The 22,313-nt window shown below is 59.1% G+C and overlaps 1 protein-coding gene and 1 long non-coding RNA gene across 2 annotated transcripts in view; one reads left to right on the top strand and one right to left on the bottom strand.

Moving 5' to 3' along the window:
- Window positions 1–1,968: 1,968 nt before the first annotated feature.
- Window positions 1,969–14,642, bottom strand: mrpl52 (mitochondrial ribosomal protein L52). The gene is made up of 5 exons (XM_060823467.1): window positions 14,539–14,642; window positions 14,300–14,396; window positions 6,642–6,709; window positions 2,391–2,455; window positions 1,969–2,167 (listed from the first exon to the last, which is right to left on the bottom strand). Exons 1-5 carry the CDS (start codon window positions 14,558–14,560, stop codon window positions 1,982–1,984), a joined length of 438 nt encoding a protein of 145 aa, XP_060679450.1. The 5' UTR covers window positions 14,561–14,642; the 3' UTR covers window positions 1,969–1,981.
- A 3,672-nt stretch (window positions 14,643–18,314) lies between these two features.
- The window catches only part of LOC132814279 (uncharacterized), a 46,283-nt gene continuing 42,284 nt past the window's right edge, over window positions 18,315–22,313 (top strand). The window contains exon 1 of the long non-coding RNA XR_009644346.1: window positions 18,315–18,751. This is a non-coding gene — a long non-coding RNA (uncharacterized LOC132814279). The remainder of the gene's footprint in view (window positions 18,752–22,313) is intronic.

The raw sequence follows: 22,313 nt of genomic DNA, 5'->3' as shown, positions 1-22,313 counted from the left end.
GCACTGTCGGAGGGTCAGTGCTGAGGGAGCGGGCACTGTCGGAGGGTCAGTGCTGTGGGAGTGCCGCACTGTCGGAGGGTCAGCCCTGAGGGAGTGGGCACTGTCGGAGGGTCAGCGCTGAGGGAGCGGGCGCTGTCGGAGGGTCAGCGCTGAGGGAGTGGGCACTGTGGGAGGGTCAGTGCTGAGGGAGTGGGCACTGTCGGGGGCTCAGTGCTGAGGGAATGGGCACTGTCGGAGGGTCAGCGCTGAGGGAGTGGGCACTGTCGGAGGGTCAGTGCTGAGGGAGTGGGCGCTGTCAGAGGGTCAGCGCTGAGGGAGTGGGCACTGTCGGAGGGTCAGTGCTATGGGAGTGCCGCACTGTCGGAGGGTCAGCCCTGAGGGAGTGGGCACTGTCGGAGGGTCAGCGCTGAGGGAGTGCCGCACTGTCGAAGGGTCAGCCCTGAGGGGGTGGGCACTGGCGGAGGGTCAGCGCTGAGGGAGTGCCGCACTGTCGGAGGGTCAGCCCTGAGGGGGTGGGCACTGTCGGAGGGTCATTGCTGAGGGAGTGCCGCACTGTCGGGGGCTCAGTGCTGAGGGAATGGGCACTGTCGGGGGCTCAGTGCTGAGGGAGTGCTGCACTGTCGGAGGGTCAGTGCTGAGGGAATGGGCACTGTCGGAGGGTCAGTGCTGAGGGAGTGCCGCACTGTCGGAGGGTCAGTGCTGAGGGAGCGGGCCCTGTCGGAGGGTCAGCGCTGAGGGAGTGGGCACTGTAGGAGGGTCAGTGCTGAGGGAGGGGGCACTGTCGGAGAGTCAGTGCTGAGGGAGGGGGCACTGTCGGAGGGTCAGTGCTGTGGGAGTGCCGCACTGTCGGAGGGTCAGTGCTGAGGGAGTGCCGCACTGTCGGAGGGTCAGTGCTGAGGGAGTGCCGCACTGTCGGAGGGTCAGTGCTGAGGGAGGGGGCACTGTCGGAGAGTCAGTGCTGAGGCAGTGGGCACTGTCGGAGGGTCAGTGCTGAGGGAGTGCCGCACTGTCGGAGAGTCAGTGCTGAGGGAGTGGGCGCTGTCGGAGGGTCAGCCCTGAGGGAGTGGGCACTGTCGGAGGGTCAGTGCTGAGGGAGTGCCGCACTGTCGGAGGGTCAGTGCTGTGGGAGTGCCGCACTGTTGGAGGGTCAGTGCTGTGGGAGTGCCGCACTGTTGGAGGGTCAGTGCTGAGGGAGCGGGCACTATCGGAGGGTCAGCGCTGAGAGAGTGCCGCACTGTCAGAGGGTCAATGCTGAGGGAGCGGGCGCTATCGGAGGGTCAGTGCTGAGGGAGCGGGCGCTGTCGGAGGGTCAGTGCTGAGGGAGTGGGCACTGTCGGAGGGTCAGTGCTGATGGAGTGGGCACTGTCGGAGGGTCAGTGCTGAGGGAGTGCCGCACTGTCGGAGGGTCAGTGCTGAGGGAGCGGGCACTGTCGGAGGGTCAGTGCTGAGAGAGCGGGCACTGTCGGAGGGTCAGTGCTGAGGGAGGGGGCCCTGTCGGAGAGTCAGTGCTGAGGGGGGGGGCCCTGTCGGAGGGTCAGTGCTGAGGGGGGGGGCACTGTTGGACAGTCAGTGCTGAGGGAGGGGGCCCTGTCGGAGGGTCAGTGCTGAGGGAGGGGGCCCTGTCGGAGGGTCAGTGCTGAGGGAGTGGACGCTGTCGGACAGTCAGTGCTGAGGGAGGGGGCGCTGTCGGAGGGTCAGTGCTGAGGAAGGGGGCCCTGTCGGAGGGTCAGTGCTGAGGAAGGGGGCCCTGTCGGAGGGTCAGTGCTGAGGGAGCGGGCACTGTCGGAGGGTCAGTGCTGAGGGAGCGGGCGCTGTCAGAGGGTCAGTGCTGAGGGAGGGGGGCCCTGTCGGACAGTCAGTGCTGAGGGAGTGGGCACTGTCGGAGGGTCAGTGCTGAGGGAGGGGGCCCTGTCGGAGGGTCAGTGCTGAGGGACAGATTGTGAAACAGTAAGAACCAGACACGGCCAGTGCATCACCAGGTTCATTTTATTTTGCCGAAGTTGTGCCCACTGCCCCCTGGGGCCCTGGCTCTCGCTCTCTGCTTGGCACCTTTCAGTCGGGGTTGGTTGAGCTGACGTTCCTCTCTCTGCCTGCAGAGGGCAGCCTGCTGTGCCTGCCATCGCTCCATCCCCCTGTCCAGCTCATTGGTCAACATCACTATCCGTCTCTGTTAGAGAGAGAGAGAGGGTCAGTATCACTATCCATCTCTGTTAGAGAGAGACAGAGAGGGTCAGTATCACTATCCATCTCTGTTAGAGAGAGAGAGAGAGAGGGTCAGTATCACTATCCGTCTCTGTTAGAGAGAGGGAGAGGGAGACAGAGTGAGACAGGGGTAGAGAGTGTGATGCGAGAACACAGGGATGTGTATTGGGAGCGTGTCCCAGCCTTACCGCCATCGCCTCTGCCTGCTGCTGCCTTCGAATCTGTCCCTTTAATGGTGGAGAGGGTCTCCCATCTGGACAGGATCACAGAGAGAACAGGCCAACAGTGAGACAGGCTCAGGGAACACAACCCGACAGGAATCCAGTGTCCCAACCCAGATACTGCTGACCAACCAGGGACTGTCATCTTGGCCGGGGGTGTGGGGGTTAATATACAGCTCGTCGGGAGGGAGTTACGGACTGGAATCTAATCGAGAGGTTCGGGGTGGGGTTTATATACAGAATAACAGATACCCCGGGAGGGAGTTACAGACTGGAATCTAATCGAGGGGTTCGGGGTGGGGTTTATATACAGAATAACAGATAACCCGGGAGGGAGTTACAGACTGGAATCTAATCTAGGGTGTTCGGGGAGGGTTTATACACAAAATAACAGATACCCCGGGAGGGAGTTACAGACTTGAATCTAATCGAGGGGTTCGGGGTGGGGTTTATATACAGAATAACGGATATCCCGGGAGGGAGTTACAGACTGGAATCTAATCGAGAGGTTTGGGGTGGGGTTTATATACAGAATAACAGATACCCCGGGAGGGAGTTACAGACTGGAATCTAACCGAGGGATTAGCGATGGGGTTTATATACAGAATAACAGATAACCCGGGAGGGAGTTGCAGACTGGAATCTAATCTAGGGGTTCGGGGGGGTTTATATACAGAATAACAGCTCCCGGGAGGGAGTTACAGACTGGAATCTAATCGAGAGGTTCGGAGTGGGGTTTATATACAGAATAACAGATACCCTGGGGAGGGAGTTACAGACTGGAATCCAATCGAGTGGTTCGGGATGTGGTTTAAATACAGAATAACAGATACCCGGGAGGGAGTTACAGACTGGAATCTAATCGAGGGGTTCAGGGTGGAGTTTATATACAGAATAACAGATACCCTGGGAGGGAGTTACAGACTGGAATCTAATCGAGAGGTTTGGGGTGGGGTTTATATACAGAATAACAGATACCCCGGGAGGGAGTTACAGACTGGAATCTAATCGAGGGGTTCGGGGTGGGGTTTATATACAGAATAACGGATATCCCGGGAGGGAGTTACAGACTGGAATCTAATCGAGAGGTTTGGGGTGGGGTTTATATACAGAATAACAGATTACCCGGAAGGGAGTTACAGACTGGAATCTAATCGAGGCGTTCGGGGGGGTTTATATACAGAATAACAGTTACCCCGGGAGGGGGTTACAGACGGGAATCTAATCGAGGGGTTCGGGGTGGGGTTTATATACAGAATAACGGATATCCCGGGAGGGAGTTACAGACTGGAATCTAATCGAGAGGTTTGGGGTGGGGTTTATATACAGAATAACAGATACCCCGGGAGGGAGTTACAGACTGGAATCTAATTGAGGGATTAGCGATGGGGTTTATATACTGAATAACAGATACCCCGGGAGGGAGTTACAGACTGGAATCTAATCGAGGGGTTCGGGGTGGGGTTTATATACAGAATAACAGATAACCCGGGAGGGAGTTACAGACTGGAATCTAATCTAGGGGTTCGGAGTGGGGTTTATATACAGAATAACGGATACCCCAGGAGGGGGTTACAGACTGGAATCCAATCGAGGGGTTCGGGGTGGGGTTTATATACAGAATAACAGATACCCCGGGAGTGAGTTACAGACTGGAATCTAATCGAGGGGTTCGGCGTGGCGTTTATATTACAGAATAACAGATACCCGGGAGGGAGTTACAGACTGGAATCCAATCGAGGGGTTCGGGGTGGGATTTATATCCAGAATAACAGCTCCCCGGGAGGGAATTACAGACTGGAATCTAATCGAGGGGTTCGGGGTGGGGTTTATATACAGAATAACAGCTCCCCGGGAGGGAGTTACAGACTGGAATCTAATCGAGGGGTTCGGGGTGGGGTTTATATACAGAATAACAGATACCCCGGGAGGGAGTTACAGACTGGAATCCAATCGAGGGGTTCGGGTTGGGGTTTATATACAGAATAACAGATACCCCGGGAGGGAGTTACAGACTGGAATCTAATCGAGGGGTTCGGGGTGGGGTTTATATACAGAATAACAGATACCCCGGGAGGGAGTTACAGACTGGAATCTAATCGAGGGGTTCGGGGTGGGGTTTTATATACAGAATAACAGATACCCCGGGAGGGAGTTACAGACTGGAATCTAATCGAGGGGTTCGGGGTGGGGTTTATATACAGAATAACAGATACCCCGGGAGGGAGTTACAGACTGGAATCTAATCGAGGGGTTCGGGGTGGGGTTTATATACAGAATAACAGATACCCCGGGAGGGAGTTACAGACTGGAATCTAATCGAGGGGTTCGGGGTGGGGTTTATATACAGAATAACAGATACCCCGGGAGGGAGTTACAGACTGGAATCTAATCGAGGGGTTCGGGGTGGGGTTTATATACAGAATAACAGATACCCCGGGAGGGAGTTACAGACTGGAATCTAATCGAGGGGTTCGGGGTGGGGTTTATATACAGAATAACAGATACCCGGGAGGGAGTTACAGACTGGAATCTAATCGAGGGGTTCGGGTTGGGGTTTATATACAGAATAACAGATACCCCGGGAGGGAGTTACAGACTGGAATCTAATCGAGGGGTTCGGGTTGGGGTTTATATACAGAATAACAGATACCCCGGGACGGAGTTACAGACTGGAATCTAATCGAGGGGTTCGGGGTGGGGATTATATACAGAATAACAGATACCCCGGGGAGGGAGTTACAGACTGGAATCTAATCGAGGGGTTCGGGGTGGGGTTTATATACAGAATAACAGCTCCCCGGGAGGGAGTTACAGACTGGAATCTAATCGAGGGGTTCGGGGTGGGGTTTATATACAGAATAACAGATACCCCGGGAGGGAGTTACAGACTGGAATCTAATCGAGGGGTTCGGGGTGGGGTTTATATACAGAATAATAGATACCCTGGGAGGGAGTTACAGACTGGAATCCAATCGAGGGGTTCGGGTTGGGGTTTATATACAGAATAACAGATACCCGGGAGGGAGTTACAGACTGGAATCTAATCGAGGGGTTCGGGGTGGGGTTTATATACAGAATAACAGATACCCCGGGAGGGAGTTACAGACTGGAATCTAATCGAGGGGTTCGGGGTGGGGTTTATATACAGAATAACAGATACCCGGGAGGGAGTTACAGACTGGAATCTAATCGAGGGGTTCGGGGTGGGGTTTATATACAGAATAACAGATACCCCGGGAGGGAGTTACAGACTGGAATCTAATCGAGGGGTTCGGGTTGGGGTTTATATACAGAATAACAGATACCCGGGAGGGAGTTACAGACTGGAATCTAATCGAGGGGTTCGGGTTGGGGTTTATATACAGAATAACAGATACCCGGGAGGGAGTTACAGACTGGAATCTAATCGAGGGGTTCGGGGTGGGGTTTATATACAGAATAACAGATACCCGGGAGGGAGTTACAGACTGGAATCTAATCGAGGGGTTCGGGGTGGGGTTTATATACAGAATAACAGCTCCCCCGGGAGGGAGTTACAGACTGGAATCTAATCGAGGGGTTCGGGGTGGGGTTTATATACAGAATAACAGCTCCCCATGGCTTGTGTAGCCCAGTAGTTTAGCTGCAGATGTGGATATCGTCAGGAAGGGGGGGGAATGGAGCCTGGGGCATTGAGTGTATTCAAGGCTGAGACAGAGAGAGGGGGAGGGAGGGGTTTTTAATCAGGAAGGGGGGAATGGAGGGGGGAAGAGGGGTTTGAACCCGGCGCCGCCCAGCGGGAGTGGAGCTGAGACCTCTTGGGGGGACCGTCACCGGGAGCTGCTGCTGGGCATCATTCCGCACTCGGAGGGCTTTCAGAGCATCAGGCCCGCTCTGCTATTCAGGGGCTGGTTCGATAACTCTCAGCTCCACCCTGATCGCTCCATCCCCCCGCCTCCCTCCCTCTCCCTGTCTCAGCCTTGAATACCCTCAATACCTCAGTCCCAACAGATTCACCTCCCCCACCCCCCTCCCTCGGAGAGTGAAGGAATTCCTCCCCATCCCGGTCTTCAATGGGGGTGACCCCCTTATTCTCAGATGATGCCCCCTGTGGGTCCCAGACTCTCCCACACGAGGTAGTTGAGGTGGGGGGGAGGCGGGGAACAAACTCTCCCCATCTCCCCCCGTCAATTCCCCTCCTCCCAAGTATTTCATACTTTTCAATGAACGTCTCACCTGCAAAGGACCAGTCGGGCAGATCCGTCACCGGCCCGTACTCAGTCCCACTGCGGGCTTGGCCCAGGCTGAGACACCGAGAGTGTGTGTGTGTGAGAGAGAGAGACAGAGAGAATTAATGCAGAGACACACACATCGGATCCACAAAGGTAGGGAGGGGGTGTAGGGTGTTACAGAGATAGGGAGGGGGTGTAGGGGGTTACAGAGATAGGGAGGGGGTGTAGGGGGTTACAGAGATAGGGAGGGAGTGTAGGGGGCTACAGAGATAGGGAGGGGGTGTAGGGGGTTACAGAGATAGGGAGGGGGTGTACGGGGTTACAGAGATAGGGAGGGGGTGTGGGGGGGGTTACAGAGATAGGGAGGGGGTGTACGGGGTTACAGAGATAGGGAGGGGGTGTAGGGGGTTACAGGGATAGGGAGGGAGTGTAGGGGGCTACAGAGATAGGGAGGGGGTGTACGGGGTTACAGGGATAGGGAGGGAGTGTAGGGGGCTACAGAGATAGGGAGGGGGTGTACGGGGTTACAGAGATAGGGAGGGGGTGTAGGGGGGGTTACAGAGATAGGGAGGGGGTGTACGGGGTTACAGGGATAGGGAGGGGGTGTAGGGGGTTACAGAGATAGGGAGGGGGTGTAGGGACTGGAGGGGGTTACAGAGACAGGGAGGGGGTGTAGGGGGTGACGGGGGGGTGAGTGTGGGGGTGGTGGGGGTTGGGGGAGTGGGGGTGATGATGAGGTGTGGGGGGAGGGGCTATGGGGGCGATGATGAGGTGTGTGGGGGAGGGGCTATGGGGGTGATGATGAGGGGTGTGGGGGTGGGGCTGTGGGGGTGATGATGAGGGGGGTGGGGGTGGGGGTGTGGGGGCGATGATGAGGTGTGTGGGGGTGGGGCTATGGGGGTGATGATGAAGAGTGTGTGGGTGGGGCTATGGGGGTGATGATGAGGGGTGTGGGGGTGAGGCTACAGGGGAGATGATGGGTGTGCGTGTGGGGCTATGGGGCGATAATGAGGTGTGTGGGGGAGGGGCTATGGGGCGATAATGAGGTGTGTGGGGGAGGGGCTATGGGGCGATAATGAGGTGTGTGGGGGAGGGACTATGGGGGTGATGATGAGGTGTGTGTGGGAGGGGCTATGGGGGTGATGATGAGGTGTGTGGGGGTGGGGCTATGGGCTGATGATGAGGAGTGTGTGTGGGGCTATGGGGGTGATGATGTGGGGTGTGGGGGTGGGGCTATGGGGGTGATGATGAGGGGTGTGGGGGTGGGGCTATGGGGGTGATGATGAGGTGTGTGAGGGTGGGGCTATGGGGGTGATGATGAGGTGTGTGGGGGTGGGGCTATGGGGGTGATGATGAGGTGTGGGGGGAGGGGCTATGGGGGTGATGATGAGGGGTGTGGGGGTGGGGCTATGGGGGTGATGATGAGGTGTGGGGGGGGAGGGGCTATGGGGGCGATGATGAGGTGTGTGAGGGAGGGGCTATGGGGGTGATGATGAGGTGTGTGGGGGAGGGGCTATGGGGGTGATGATGAGGTGTGTGGGGGTGGGGCTGTGGGGGTGATGATGAGGGGTATGGGTGTGGGGCTGTGGGGGCGATGATGAGGTGTGTGGGGGTGGGACTATGGGGGTGATGATGTGGTGTGTGGGGGTGGGGCTATGGGGGTGATGATGAGGGGTGTGAGGGTGGGGCTATGGGGGTGATGATGTGGTGTGTGGGGGTGGGGCTATGGGGGTGATGATGAGGGGTGTGAGGGTGGGGCTATGGGGGTGATGATGTGGGGTGTGGGGGTGGGGCTATGGGGGTGATGATGTGGTGTGTGGGGGTGGGGCTATGGGGGTGATGACGTTTAGATTAGATTACTTACAGTGTGGAAACAGGCCCTTCGGCCCAACAAGTCCACACCGACCCGCCAAAGCGCAACCCACCCATACCCCTACATTTACCCATTACCTAACACTACGGGCAATTTAGCATGGCCAATTCACCTGACCCGCACATCTTTGGACTGTGGGAGGAAACCGGAGCACCCGGAGGAACCCCACGCAGACACGGGGAGAACGTGCAAACTCCACACAGACAGTCACCTGAGGTGGGAATTGAACCCGGGTCTCTGGCGCTGTGAGGCAGCAGTGCTAACCACTGTGCCACCGTGCCGCCCACGTTGTGTGGGGGGGAGGGGCTATGGGGGCGATGATGAGGTCTGTGGGGGAGGGGCTGTGGGGGTGATGAGGTGTGTGAGGGTGGGGTTATGGGGGTGATGAGGTGTGTGGGGGAGGGACTGTGGGGGCAATGAAGAGGTATGTGGGGGTGGGGCTATGGGGGTGATGATGAGGTGTGTGAGGGTGGGGCTATGGGGTGATGATGAGGTGTGTGGGGGAGGGGCTATGGGGGCAATGAAGAGGTATGTGGGGGTGGGGCTGTGGGGGCGATGATGGGGTGTGTGGGGGTGGGGCTATGGGGCGATAATGAGGTGTGTGGGGGTGGGGCTATGGGGGTGATGATGGGGTGTGTGGGGGTGGGGCTGAGGGGGCAATGATGAGGTGTGTGGGGGTGGGGCTGTGGGGGCGATGATGGGGTGTGTGGGGGTGGGGCTATGGGGGTGATGATGTGGGGTGTGGGTGTGGGGGTGGGGCTATGGGGGTGATGATGTGTGTGGGGGTGGGGCTGAGGGGGCAATGATGAGGTGTGTGGTGTGGGGCTCTTGGGGTGATGATGAGGGGAGTGGGGGTGGGGCTATGGGGGAGATGATGAGGTGTGTGTGGGTGGGGCTGTGGGGGCGGTGATGAGGGATGTGGGGATGGGGCTGATGATGAGGGGTGTGGGGGAGGGGCTGTGGCAGTGATGAGGTGTGTGAGGGTGGGGCTATGGGGATGATGATGAGGGGTGTGAGGGTGGGGCTATGGGGGTGATGATGAGGGGTGGGGCTGTGGGGGCGATGATGAGGGATGTGGGGGTGGGGCTGATGATGAGGGGTGTGGGGGAGGGGCTGTGGCAGTGATGAGGTGTGTGAGGGTGGGGCTATGGGGATGATGATGATGAGGGGTGTGATCGTGGGGCTATGGGGGTGATGAAGAGGGGTGTGGGGGAGGGGCTATGGGGAGATGATGAGGGGTGTGAGGGTGGGGCTATGGGGGTGATGATGAGGGGTGTGGGGGGGAGGGGCTATGGGGGTGATGATGAGGGGTGTGTGGGGTTGGGGGTGTGGGGGTGATGAGGTGTGTGAGGGTGGGGCTATGGGGCTGATGATGAGGGGTGTGAGGGTGGGGCTATGGGGGTGATGATGAGGCGTGTGAGGGTGGTGATATGGGGGCGATGATGAGGGGTGTGGGGGAGGGGCTATGGGGAGATGATGAGGGGTGTGGGGGAGGGGCTATGGGGAGATGATGAGGGGTGTGGGGGTGGGGCTGTGGGGGTGATGAGGTGTGTGAGGGTGGGGCTATGGGGCTGATGATGAGGGGTGTGAGGGTGGGGCTATGGGGGTGATGATGAGGCGTGTGAGGGTGGTGATATGGGGGCGATGATGAGGGGTGTGGGGGAGGGGCTATGGGGAGATGATGAGGGGTGTGGGGGAGGGGCTATGGGGAGATGATGAGGGGTGTGGGGGTGGGGCTGTGGGGGTGATGATGAGGGGTGTGGGGGAGGGGGTGTGGGGGAGGGGCTGTGGGGGGTGATGATGAGGTGTGTAGGGGAGGGGCTGTGGGGGTGATGATATGGGGTGTGGGGGAGGGGCTGTGGGGGTGATGATATGGGGTGTGGGGGAGGGGCTGTGGGGGTGATGATGAGGAGTGTGTGGGTGGGGCTGTGGGTGTGATGATGAGGAGTGTGAGGGTGGGGCTATGGGGAGATGATGAGGGGTGTGGGGGTGGGTCTGTGGGGGTGATGATGAGGGGTGTGAGGGTGGGGCTATGGGGGTGACGATGAGGGGTGTGGGGGAGGGGCTATGGGGGTGATGATGAGATGTGTGGGGGTGGGGCGATGGGGGTGTGGGGGTGGGGGTAGGGCTGTGGGGGCGATGATGAGGGGTGTGTGGGGGTGGGGCTATGGGGGTGATGATGAGGTGTGAGAGGGTGGGGCTATGGGGGTGATGATGAGGGGTGTGGGGGAGGGGCTATGGGGGTGATGATGAGGGGTGTGGGGGAGGGGCTATGGGGGTGATGATGAGGGGTGTGGGGGTGGGGCTATGGGGGTGATGATGGGGGTGTGGGGGTGGGGGTGGGGCTGTGGGGGCGATGATGAGGGGTGTGTGGGGGTGGGGCTATGGGGGTGATGATGAGGGGTGTGGGGGTGGTGCTATGGGGGTGATGATGAGGTGTGTGAGGGTGGAGCTATGGGGGTGATGATGAGGGGTGTGGGGGTGATGATGAGGGGTGTGGGGGTGGGGCTATGGGGAGATGATGAGGGGTGTGGGGGTGGGGCTGTGGGGGCGATGATGAGGGGTGTGGGGGTGGGGCTGTGGGGGCGATGATGAGGGGTGTGGGGTGGGGCTGTGGGGGCGATGATGAGGGGTGTGGGGTGGGGCTGTGGGGGCGATGATGAGGGGTGTGGGGGTGGGGCTGTGGAGGCGATGATGAGGGGTGTGGGGGAGGGGCTATGGGGGCGATGATGAGGTGTGTGGGGGAGGGGCTATGGGGTGATGATGGGGAGGGGCTATGGGGGTGATGATGAGGGGTGTGGGGTTGGGGTGGGGGTGTGGGGCTATGGGGGTGATGATGAGGAGTGTGGGGGAGGGGCTATGGGGTGATGATGAGGTGTGTGTGGGGGAGGGGCTATGGGGGAGATGATGAGGTGTGTGTGGGGGAGGGGCTATGGGGGAGATGATGAGGTGTGTGTGGGGGAGGGGCTATGGGGGAGATGATGAGGGGTGTGGGGGAGGGGCTATGGGGGAGATGATGAGGGGTGTGGGGGAGGGGCTATGGGGTGATGATGGGGAGGGGCTATGGGTGTGATGATGAGGTGTGTGGGGGTGGGGCTATGGGGTTGATGATGAGGGGTGTGGGGGAGGGGCTATGGGGTGTGGGGGAGGGGCTATGGGGTGTGGGGGAGGGGCTATGGGGTGTGGGGGAGGGGCTATGGGGTGTGGGGGAGGGGCTATGGGGTGATGATGGGGAGGGGCTATGGGGGTGATGATGAGGTGTGTGGGGGTGGGGCTATGGGGTTGATGATGAGGGGTGTGGGGGAGGGGCTATGGGGGTGATTATGAGGTGTGTGGGGGAGGGGCTATGGGGGCCGATGATGAGGTGTGTGGGGAGGGGCTATGGGGGTGATGATGAGGTGTGGGGGGGAGGGGCTATGGGCCGATGATGAGGTTTGTGGGGGTGGGGCTGTGGCTATGGGGCTGATGATGAGGTGTGTGGGGGAGGGGCTATTGGGGTGATGATGAGGTTTGTGGGGGTGGGGCTGTGGGGGTGATGATGAGATGTGTGGGGGAGGGGCTATGGGCCGATCATGAGGTGTGTGGGGGTGGGGCTATGGGGGTGATGATGAGGGGTATGGGGGAGGGGCTATGGGGGTGATGATGAGGCGTGTGCGGGTGGGGCTATGGGGGTGATGATGAGGGGTGTGGTGGTGGGGCTATGGGGCTGATGATGAGGGGTGTGAGGGTGGGGCTATGGGGGTGATGATGTGGGGTGTGGGGGAGGGGCTGTGGGGGAGGGGCTGTGGGGTGTGGGGGAGGGGCTATGGGGGTGGTGATGAGGGGTGTGGGGGTGGGACTATGGGGGTGATGATGAGGGGTGTGGGGGAGGGGCTATGGGGAGATGATGAGGGATGTGGGGGAGGGGCTATGGGGGTGATGATGAGGTGTGTGAGGGTGGGTCTATCGGGGTGATGATGAGGTGTGTGGGGGTGGGGCTATGGGGGTGATGATGAGGTGTGTGGGGGAGGGGCTATGGGGGTGATGATGAGGGGTGTGTGGGTGGGGCTATGGGGGGGTGATGATGAGGGGTGTGTGGGTGGGGCTATGGGGGGGTGATGATGAGGGGTGTGTGGGTGGGGCTATGGGGGGGTGATGATGAGGGGTGTGTGGGTGGGGCTATGGGGGGGTGATGATGAGGGGTGTGGGGGTGGGGCTATGGGGGTGATGATGAGGTGTGTGGGGGTGGGGCTATGGGGGTGATGATGAGGGGTGTGGGGGGGAGGGGCTATGGGGGTGATGATGAGGGGTGTGGGGGGGAGGGGCTATGGGGGTGATGATGAGGGGTGTGGGGGGGAGGGGCTATGGGGGTGATGATGAGGTGTGTGGGGGTGGGGCTATGGGGGTGATGATGAGGGGTGTGTGGGGGTGGGGGTGGGGCTATGGGGGTGATGATGAGGGGTGTGTGTGGGAGGGGCTATGGGGGTGATGATGGGTGTGGGGGAGGGGCTATGGGGGAGATGATGAGGGGTGTGGGGGAGGGGCTATGGGGGAGATGATGAGGGGTGTGGGGGAGGGGCTATGGGGGAGATGATGATGAGGGGTGTGGGGGAGGGGCTATGGGGGAGATGATGAGGGGTGTGGGGGAGGGGCTATGGGGGAGATGATGGGGAGGGGCTATGGGGGTGATGATGGGGAGGGGCTATGGGGGTGATGATGAGGGGTGTGGGGGAGGGGCTATGGGGGTGATGATGAGGGGTGTGGGGGAGGGGCTATGGGGGTGATGATGAGGGGTGTGGGGGTGGGGCTATGGGGGAGATGATGAGGTGTGTGGGGGTGGGGCTGTGGGGGTGGGGCTATGGGGGTGATGATGGGGTGTGTGGGGGTGGGGCTATGGGGGAGATGATGAGGTGTGTGGGGGAGGGGCTATGGGGGTGATGATGAGGTGTGTGGGGGTGGGGCTATGGGGGAGATGATGAGGTGTGTGGGGGTGGGGCTATGGGGGAGATGATGAGGTGTGTGGGGGTGGGGCTATGGGGGTGATGATGAGGGTGTGGGGGTGGGGCTATGGGGGTGATGATGAGGTGTGTGGGGGAGGGGCTATGGGGGTGATGATGAGGGGTGTGGGGGAGGGGCTATGGGGGCTGATGATGAGGGGTGTGTGGGAGGGGCTATGGGGGTGATGATGGGGTGTGTGGGGGTGGGGGTGGGGCTATGGGGGAGATGATGAGGTGTGTGGGGGTGGGGCTATGGGGTGATGATGAGGTGTGTGGGGGAGGGGCTATGGGGGTGATGATGAGGGGTGTGGGGGAGGGGCTATGGGGGCTGATGATGAGGGGTGTGGGGGAGGGGCTATGGGGGCTGATGATGAGGGGTGTGTGGGAGGGGCTATGGGGGTGATGATGAGGGGTGTGTGGGAGGGGCTATGGGGGTGATGATGAGGGGTGTGTGGGAGGGGCTATGGGGGTGATGATGAGGGGTGTGTGGGGGGGCTATGGGGGTGATGATGAGGGGTGTGGGGGAGGGGCTATGGGGGTGATGATGAGGTTTGTGGGGGAGGGGCTATGGGGGTGATGATGGGGTGTGTGGGGGAGGGGCTATGGGGGTGATGATGGGGTGTGTGGGGGAGGGGCTATGGGGGTGATGATGAGGTGTGTGGGGGAGGGGCTATGGGGGTGATGATGGGGTGTGTGGGGGAGGGGCTATGGGGGTGATGATGGGGTGTGTGGGGGAGGGGCTATGGGGGTGATGATGAGGTGTGTGGGAGTACGGGGAGGGGGAGAAGGTGTGACGTAAGGGGCGGGGCTTACCTGAGGCGCCACGCGCTGCCGGCCCCGCGCGCCCCCTCGGGACTGACCCATCCCGCGGCGGGGGCCAGGGGTGTCCCGAGGATCCTCCGGAGCCCCCCTACAGGAGGGAGAGTGGTACAGTCCGTCAGTCAGCGAGGACACAATAATCATCAATAAACACTAAATAACACCAATAAATACCCGGAAATTGGCAAATCACAAACACAGAGGGAAGTAAAAGTCATAAGGTCCATAAATACCGAGCAAACAGGCAGCGAGCATCCCACGCTGTGTCTGTCAATGTGACTTTGCAAATCCAGCTGCAGGCTCCACCTCCTGCTGCTAGGCCCCGCGCAGGCGCAGTCCCCACCTCTGCCCGGAATCTGCCCAGCAACAGGCGGCCGCGCCTGCGCAGAGCGAGCCCAGAGACACACCACACCCCCCCACCCCAAAACACACCCCCACCCCAATACACACCCCACCCCCAATACACCCCCCCACCCCAAAACACACACCCTCACTCCCACCCCAAAACACCCCCCCACCCCAATACACACCCCACCCACACCCCAAAACACACCCCTACCCCAAAACACACACACCCCCACCCCAAAACACACCCCTACCCCAAAACACACACCCTCACTCCCACCCCAAAACACACCCCTACCCCAAAACACACCTCCACCCCAAAACACACACACCCCCACCCCAAAACACACACCCCACCCCAAAACACACACACCCCCACCCCAAAACACCCCCCAAAACACAGCCCCACCCCAAAACATACCCCCACCCCAAAACATAGCCACACCCCACCCCACCTGAAAACACACCCCCACCCCCACACCAAAACACCCCCACCCCCACCACAAAACACGCACACACCCCCACCCCAAAACACACACACACCCTCACCCCAAAACACCCACACACACCCACTCCAAAACACAAACACACCCCCACCCCAAAACACACACACACCCCACCCCAAAACACACACCTCCACTCCCACCCCAAAACACACACACACACTCCAAAACACACACCCACCCCACCCCAAAACACACACCTCCAGCCCCACCCCAAAACACACACACACACTCCAAAACACACCCCACCCCACCCCAAAACACACACCTCCAGCCCCACCCCAAAACACACACACATCCCCACCCCAAACACACACACACCCCCACCCCAAAACACACACACACACCCCCAAAACACACACACACCCACCCCAAAACACACACACACACCCCAAAACACACCCCACCCCAAAACACACACCTCCACCCCCACCCCAAAACACACATACACACCCACCCCAAAACACACATACACCCCCACCCCAAAACACACACCCACCCCAAAACACACACCCACCCCAAAACACCCCCCCCAAATCACACACACCCACCCCCCAAAAAACACACACACACACCCCAAAAACACACCCCACCCCAAAACACACACCTCCACCCCCACCCCAAAACACACACACCCCCACCCCCACCCCAAAACACACGCACACCCCCACCCCAAAACACACGCACACCCCCACCCCAAACACACACACACACACCCCCACCCCAAAACACACACACACCCCCACCCCAAAACACACATACACCCCCACCCCAAACACACACACACACACACACCCCCATACACACACACAGACCCATACACACACACACACCCCCATACACACACACACCCCAAAACACACACCCACCCCAAAACACACACCCTACCCCAAAACACACACACACCCCACCCCAGAACACACACCCACCCCCCCAAAACACCCCCCCACCCCAATACACACCCCACCCCCACCCCAATACACACACACCCCAAAACACACCCCCACCCCCAAAACACCCCCCCACCCCAAAACACACACACACACACCCCACCCCAAAACACACACACACCCACACACAGGGATAAATCCGGGAGAGCGGGATATATATTCCCTGGGAACCAGGTTGAAACCGAGGCCTGGTGAGAAGCCCTGAGGCACTTTGGTGTCAGGTTTGAAAACTCTCTGTGGTGTTTTCTTGGATTTGCCGCCGAATGTGGGAGCACTGGCCAGTCGGAGGAAAGTCTGGGAATCTTCGGGCTCTGTGGGACAGAGGGATCCGGTCCGACTGGGCACAGGGAGAACCTCAGATAGAAAGCAGCCTTCCTGCAGGCCATGAAAGGAGTTCCAGACCCGGGAGATCCCCAGGGATCGGCGGGGTGGGGGGGAACCGAGTGCGTGAATCCCCGGAAAGCCAGTGGGATCTCAGGTTTGCTGGCGAGGGGGATCTGAAGGTGAGGGTGAGGGAGAGTCTGCCCCTGAGGGGCCGGGGGAGGTGGGAGGGGGGCATTGGTATATACCCAGCTGGAGTGCAGCGTGTACAGTCCTGCTCCCCTCATTCACGGGAGGGCGGGAATGTCATAGAATTGCCGGGGAACGGATTCCCAGCTCAATATTTGGTTTGCTCACCCGGTAACCCCCACAGTTCCATCCAGCGCAGAGAGGTGACTGGATCGAAGTCTATAAAATGCTGAGGGATCTGATCTTTAGGGGGTGGATTGGATGTTTGGTTTAATCAGGTAGGTCATGTCCTCATAAGAAGGCCATCATCTGAGTCAAAGCTGAGAAGGAGCAGACGGAGTTTAATTCCGATAAATGCGAGTGACCGCATTTTGGGAAAGGAAATCCTAGCAGGACTTAATGGTAAGGTCCGAGGGAGTGTTGCTGAACAAAGAGACCTTGGAGTGCAGGTTCATAGCTCCTTGAAAGTGGAGACACAGGTCGATAGGATAGTGAAGGCAGCGTTTGGTATGCTTTCCTTTATTGGTCAGTGTATTGAGTACAGGAGTTGGGAGGGTCATGTTGTGGCTGTACAGGACATTGGTTAGGGCCATTGTTGGAATATTGTGTGCAATTCTGGTCTCCCTGCTACAGGAAGGATGTTGGGAAAGGGTTCAGGAAGGATTTACCAGGATGTTGGAGGGTTTGAGCTACAGGGAGAGGCTGGACAGGCTGGGGCTGTTTTCCCTGGAGCGTCGGAGGCTGAGGGGGTGACCTTATAGAGGTTTATAAAATCATGAGGGGGCGTGGAGAGGGTAAATAGGCAAGGACTTTAGCCCCTGGGGTGGGGGGCGTCGGTTTAAGGGGAGAGAGGAAAGGGAGCTGAGGGGTAACTTTTCCCCCCCAGAGGGTGGTGCATGTGTGGAATGAGCTGCCAGAGGAAGTGGGTGGGGGCTGGGACAATGACAGCGTTGAAAAGGTGGATGGGGACAGGGATAGGAAGGGGTTAGGGGGATAGGGGCCGGGTGCTGGCGAATGGGACTGGATTAGGTTAGGATATCTGGGTCAGCATGGACGGGTTGGGCCGAAGGGTCTGTCTCCATGCTGCGTGACTCTGCATTCGCGTGTGGGTCGCAAGGGGTAACGAAACGTTAAAACTATTCACAGATCGGCGTTTATGAATGAAAGTTCAAGCGCTTTGGAAATAATCTCGACACAATCGGGACGGGTTGGGGGGCGGTCTAACTGTGCCCACCTCTCTCCGAAACTACAGCTGGCGATGTTCAGCCATCGTCCCCTTCCTCTCCCTCCTGTGTGTCCCACTGAGCACCCCAGCCCCACAGGTAGGGAGCGAGAGACCATCCACTGTCTTCAGGCCTTCCAGCCCTGCAGAGGCATGACGTAGGGAGGGTCAGACGTACTGAGGGTCTTCCTCCCGGAGGCACGGTCACTCTGTCGGTGAGGCACCCCCTCCCTCCCACCCCCCCGGTGCCCCCTGACACTGCCCTCGCCAACCCCTGCACTGGGTCCCGTCCTTGCAACGTCTCCCGGTCCTGAGTTCAAGACATGTGGAGTACGGGCAGTACTCAGCAGCGCCTCTGTTGGTGGGGAGGGGTGGGGGTGTGTGTGTGTGAAATGTCCCTGCACTGCACTAGCTGCCAAACCCATCCCTGGAGGCAGGCTCAACAAGGCAGAGCCTGGGCGGTAACAGGAACTGTATTGCAGTTTAGAGACACCCCCTAGGGTTTTGCGACTCACCATGCAGTTCGGAGACCCTCCCTCCAGTTCAGAGACCCTCCCTCCAGTTTAGAGACCCTCCCTCCAGTTTCTCTCGCTCTGGGATCCCCTTCCCCCTTTCCTGAGGGCCTACTTGCCATGGCTTCACCTGGCAATGACTTGGGGAGGGGTGGGATTGAGTATCGCTTCGTTTCGTTTCTGCTTTTCGCCTGTTCCTCCAGAATGTAAGACAAAAATCAAGGGAGGGGAAAATAAAAATCTCCTGATGCCTGCAGTTTCCCAGACCAGCGACGATCACAAGACTGGCTTTGTGGTTTGGAGAGAGAGAGAGAGAGGAGGGGAGAGGGATGGTGCATGTGCAGTGCAGTACAATCCTACAGCCTCACCTCGGTGCTCTGCGCCTCGGAACCCTTACCTGTCAGGTAAGCAAGTCTCTCACTCCCTTCTGCCTGCCTCTCTCTCTCTCTTTCTCTCTCTCTCATTATATTTTCTCCTTCCACCCCTCCACTTCTGTCGCGAGCTTTCCCTTTCAGGGTTGAGGGGTTGTGGGGGAGGGGTTGGGGGGGGGGAAAACGATGTGAGCGCTTTAACCCAACAGCGAAAAGCAAAGGGAATTCCCCCAAGTTCCTGCGGATTCGGAGATTAACGCTCACGTTCGGCGTATAGAAATCTCCTGCACTCACGTGGAGTTTTCAGAGGGGGGGGGGTGGGGACTCTTTTTTTTAAAGGAGCCATTGCCCCCCCTCCCCCCACACACACACCATCCTCAATGTGCGCTGTGGAAAGTGGGTGCCGTTTCCACACACCATCCCCACCTTGCTCTCTCCAGGCTGCTCAGCTACGGTCCACCCCTCTCCCCACCTGACCCCTCTACTCCCCAAGCAAGCCTGCCTTGAGGAAATTCCCCCCCACTCCCCCCACTCCCCCCACTGCACAAGGTCCTCATGTTAACACCCCCCCCCCCCCCCCCCCCCCCAAGTTGCCTCCCCCTCCCCTTCCTGCTCCCGGTCCCCTTTCGCGTTCTTGTATTCCTCCGAAAGGCTTTTCAACTCCGGACTCACATGCATCACTTCCCCAGGAAGTTCGTTCCACACGCACATCACCCTCTGTGTACAAGAGTCATCCCCTCGTGTCCTTTCTCGATCTTTCTCCCCTCACCTTCAAAATAAGCCCTCTGGCTTCGAAACCCCCCCACCCCTTGTGATTTTATAAAAGGTCACCCCCTCAGCCTCCGACGTTCCAGGGAAAACAGCCCCAGACTCTCCCTGGAGCTCAAACCCTCTCCCCGGCATCATCCTGGTAAAGCTCTTCAGTTTAATCATCTCCTTCCTGTAACAGGGGAGACCGGAACGGGACACAGTCTCCCAGACGGAGCCTCACCAATGTCCTGTACAACCCCAACGGGACGTCCCCAACTGCCTGGACTCAAAAGGTCAGAGTGATGAAGGGAAGTGTGCTCAACGCCTTCTTAACCTCCTCCCCGTCTCCCTGTGACACAAACTTCAAAGGATGGTGTCCCTGAGCCCCTAGCTCCCCCTGTTCTCCAACACCTACCCAGGGCCTGACCATGAACGGGATAAGTCCTGCCCGTGTGTGCGTTTTCCCAAAATGTGACACCTCGCGTTTATCCGAATTAAGCTCCCCCTGGCCCCCTCCTCGGCCTACTGACCCAATTGATCAAGATCCCGTCTAATGAGGCAGTCAAAACTGGTGTACGTTTTGTTTTTTCGCCGGCTGGGGTATGGGTAGGAACAAATGGGTTCGCAACTTTCCGGTCCTTGCTTCCGGAGAATTCCGTGTGGTTCTAGTCACCACGTCTCCGGAAGGACACGGGAGTCTTGGGAGCCGTGGAAGGTGGGGGGGAGCAGGGAATGTTTCCCCCACCATGTTGCCAGGGCTGAAGGGTGTTCACCAGGGATGGGTGGGAGGAGATTGGACAGGCGGGAGGCTGACATAACGCAGAGACGGCTGGGTGGGAAGGACAGGTTGGAAACGTCTCGGGGGGGGGGGGGGGGGGGGGGCCAGGGGGAGAACGTGGGAGTGAGTCCAGTTGAAAGGAGCCGTCGGAAGCAGCTACCGGCCAGAGAAGCTCAGAGGAGCTAACAGAAACGGGTGCCATTGTGCTCGTGAGGAGACCGATAAGGTGAAGCAGGAGGGGACGGAGAACAAAGAACATTCCGGCACTTGGAACAGGCTCTGCGGCCCTCCAAGATCCATTGGGAGAGAATCTAACCATCGCCCCCTTGACGTTCAATGGTGTTACCGTCACTGAATCCCCCCTCCCTCCCACTATCACCATCCTGGGGGTTCCCATAGATCCGAAACCACGCCCATCCAGATCCTCTATCTAAGCCAGTCGCCTGTTTTCCAAGGAATTGTATCCCCCTGTTCCCTTCGCATTCAGGTATCTGTCTTGAGACATCTTAAATGTCGCTATTGTGCCCCCACTAACTCACGCCACTGGCAACATGTTCCACCCTCTGCATAAGGGACTTTCCACACAGATCTCCCCTTGAACTCATGGCCCCCCCCCCCTCTCCCTCAGTAAGTGAGTCCCCCCACCCTGGGGAGAAAGCTTCCTGCTCCCCACCCTGTCGAAAGCTCTTGTCTGACCTCAGTCAGGTAGCTCCCCCCCTCACTCCCCTCCTCAACCCTGGGAGCGAGATGTGCCACGTCGATGACTTCAGGTTGTGCGTCAGCCCAGTCCGGATGGGCCGAAGGGTCTGAGGCCGTCCAGTCCTTTCGTTCTCGTGGAAGCGACTGGGAACGCGACAGCGCCTCCTTGTGCACAGTTGGGTGTAGCTGGAGTGAACAGAGAGGATGATTCAAGCCAACAGGAATTTTGTTGGAATGGGAGGGGGAATCCCAAATGAGGCGGGGGGTGGGGGAGGGGAGTGGGGGGGGAGCTGGGTACCGTCTGTATATTTTTACGTCATGACGTGGGACGAGGAGGTTCCTGGCTAGGCCTCGCATTTCCTGCCCCTCTCCCCATCCCTAGTTGCCCCCCTTGAGAAGGCGGTGGGGGGGTGTGGGGAGTGGGCTAGCCCCTTGTCCCGCTGCAGCCCACCTGCTCGAGGGTTAGACCCACCACCTCCCTCAGGGAAGGGAACATGAGGATCCGGACCCAGGAGGGAACGGGCCCTGGGAGATTTCCCAGTCGTTGGGATGGGGGAGGGGGGCTGGTGTCCCCGTGTGTCTGCCCCCCCTCCCCCTTGTCCCTCAGGAGGGAAGTGGCCGTGGGGAGTGTGGGTTTTGGGAAGGTGCTGTGTGAGGAGCCCCGGGCAGTTTCTGCAGGGGGTCTTGTAGCTGGGACACACTGCAGCCACTGAGGGGCAGGGGGAGTGCAGGGAGGGAGGGAGGGGGGGTGTCTGTGGGTGTGGGGCCAATCGAGTGGGGGTCTGCTTTGTCCCAGGACGGTGTTGAGATTCCCTGCCCCCTGCCCCCTGACCCCGTCCAGGGGCAAGTGGGGAGTATTCCCTCACCCTCCTGACTTGGGCCTTGTCGATGGTGGGACAGGGTTTTGGGGGGAGAGCCAGGAGGGGAGTGACTCGCTGCAGGATTCCCAGCCTCTGACCTGCTCTTGTAGCCGCTGGGTTTATCTGGGGCTGGGTCCAGGTCAGTTTCAGGTTAATGGGAACCCCCAGGATGGTGTTAGTAGGGGGAGGGGGGATTCAGTGATGGTAACGCCATTGAACGTCAAGGGGGCGATGGTTCGATTGCCCCAATATTCAATAGTTGTGAAATCATACAATGTAAGAGGAGGCCATTCTGTCCAAAGTGTCTGTACTGGTTCTGTCCCCCCAATGTGCCAATCCCCTGCCCTTGCCCCACCCCCCCACATCTCCTGCTCCCCATTTCCATCCAGATCCCCTCTCATTGCCCCGTTCCCAATGAAACTGCCCCCAGCCCCACGTTTCCACACAGTGCATTCGACATCCTCACTGGTCGCTGGGCGAGAAAGCTTTCCTTACTTGGGCCTCGGTT

The sequence above is a fragment of the Hemiscyllium ocellatum genome, unplaced genomic scaffold (genome assembly GCF_020745735.1).
Source record: "Hemiscyllium ocellatum isolate sHemOce1 unplaced genomic scaffold, sHemOce1.pat.X.cur. scaffold_783_pat_ctg1, whole genome shotgun sequence".
Taxonomy (NCBI): domain Eukaryota; kingdom Metazoa; phylum Chordata; class Chondrichthyes; order Orectolobiformes; family Hemiscylliidae; genus Hemiscyllium; species Hemiscyllium ocellatum.
Note: the sequence above shows the minus strand (reverse complement) of the source record. Positions and strands in the feature narration are given on the sequence as shown.

What these genes read in the sequence shown, in the direction of transcription:
- mrpl52 (XM_060823467.1), bottom strand. Translation starts at nt 14,560, where the DNA reads ATGCTCGCTGCCTGTTTGCTCG. An exon ending in GGCAGCGCGTGGCGCCTCAG is followed by an intron (nt 6,710 to 14,299) that starts GTAAGCCCCGCC and finishes TCGGTGTCTCAG; the next exon opens with CCTGGGCCAAGCCCGCAGTG. An exon ending in GCCCGACTGGTCCTTTGCAG is followed by an intron (nt 2,456 to 6,641) that starts GTGAGACGTTCA and finishes GATCCTGTCCAG; the next exon opens with ATGGGAGACCCTCTCCACCA.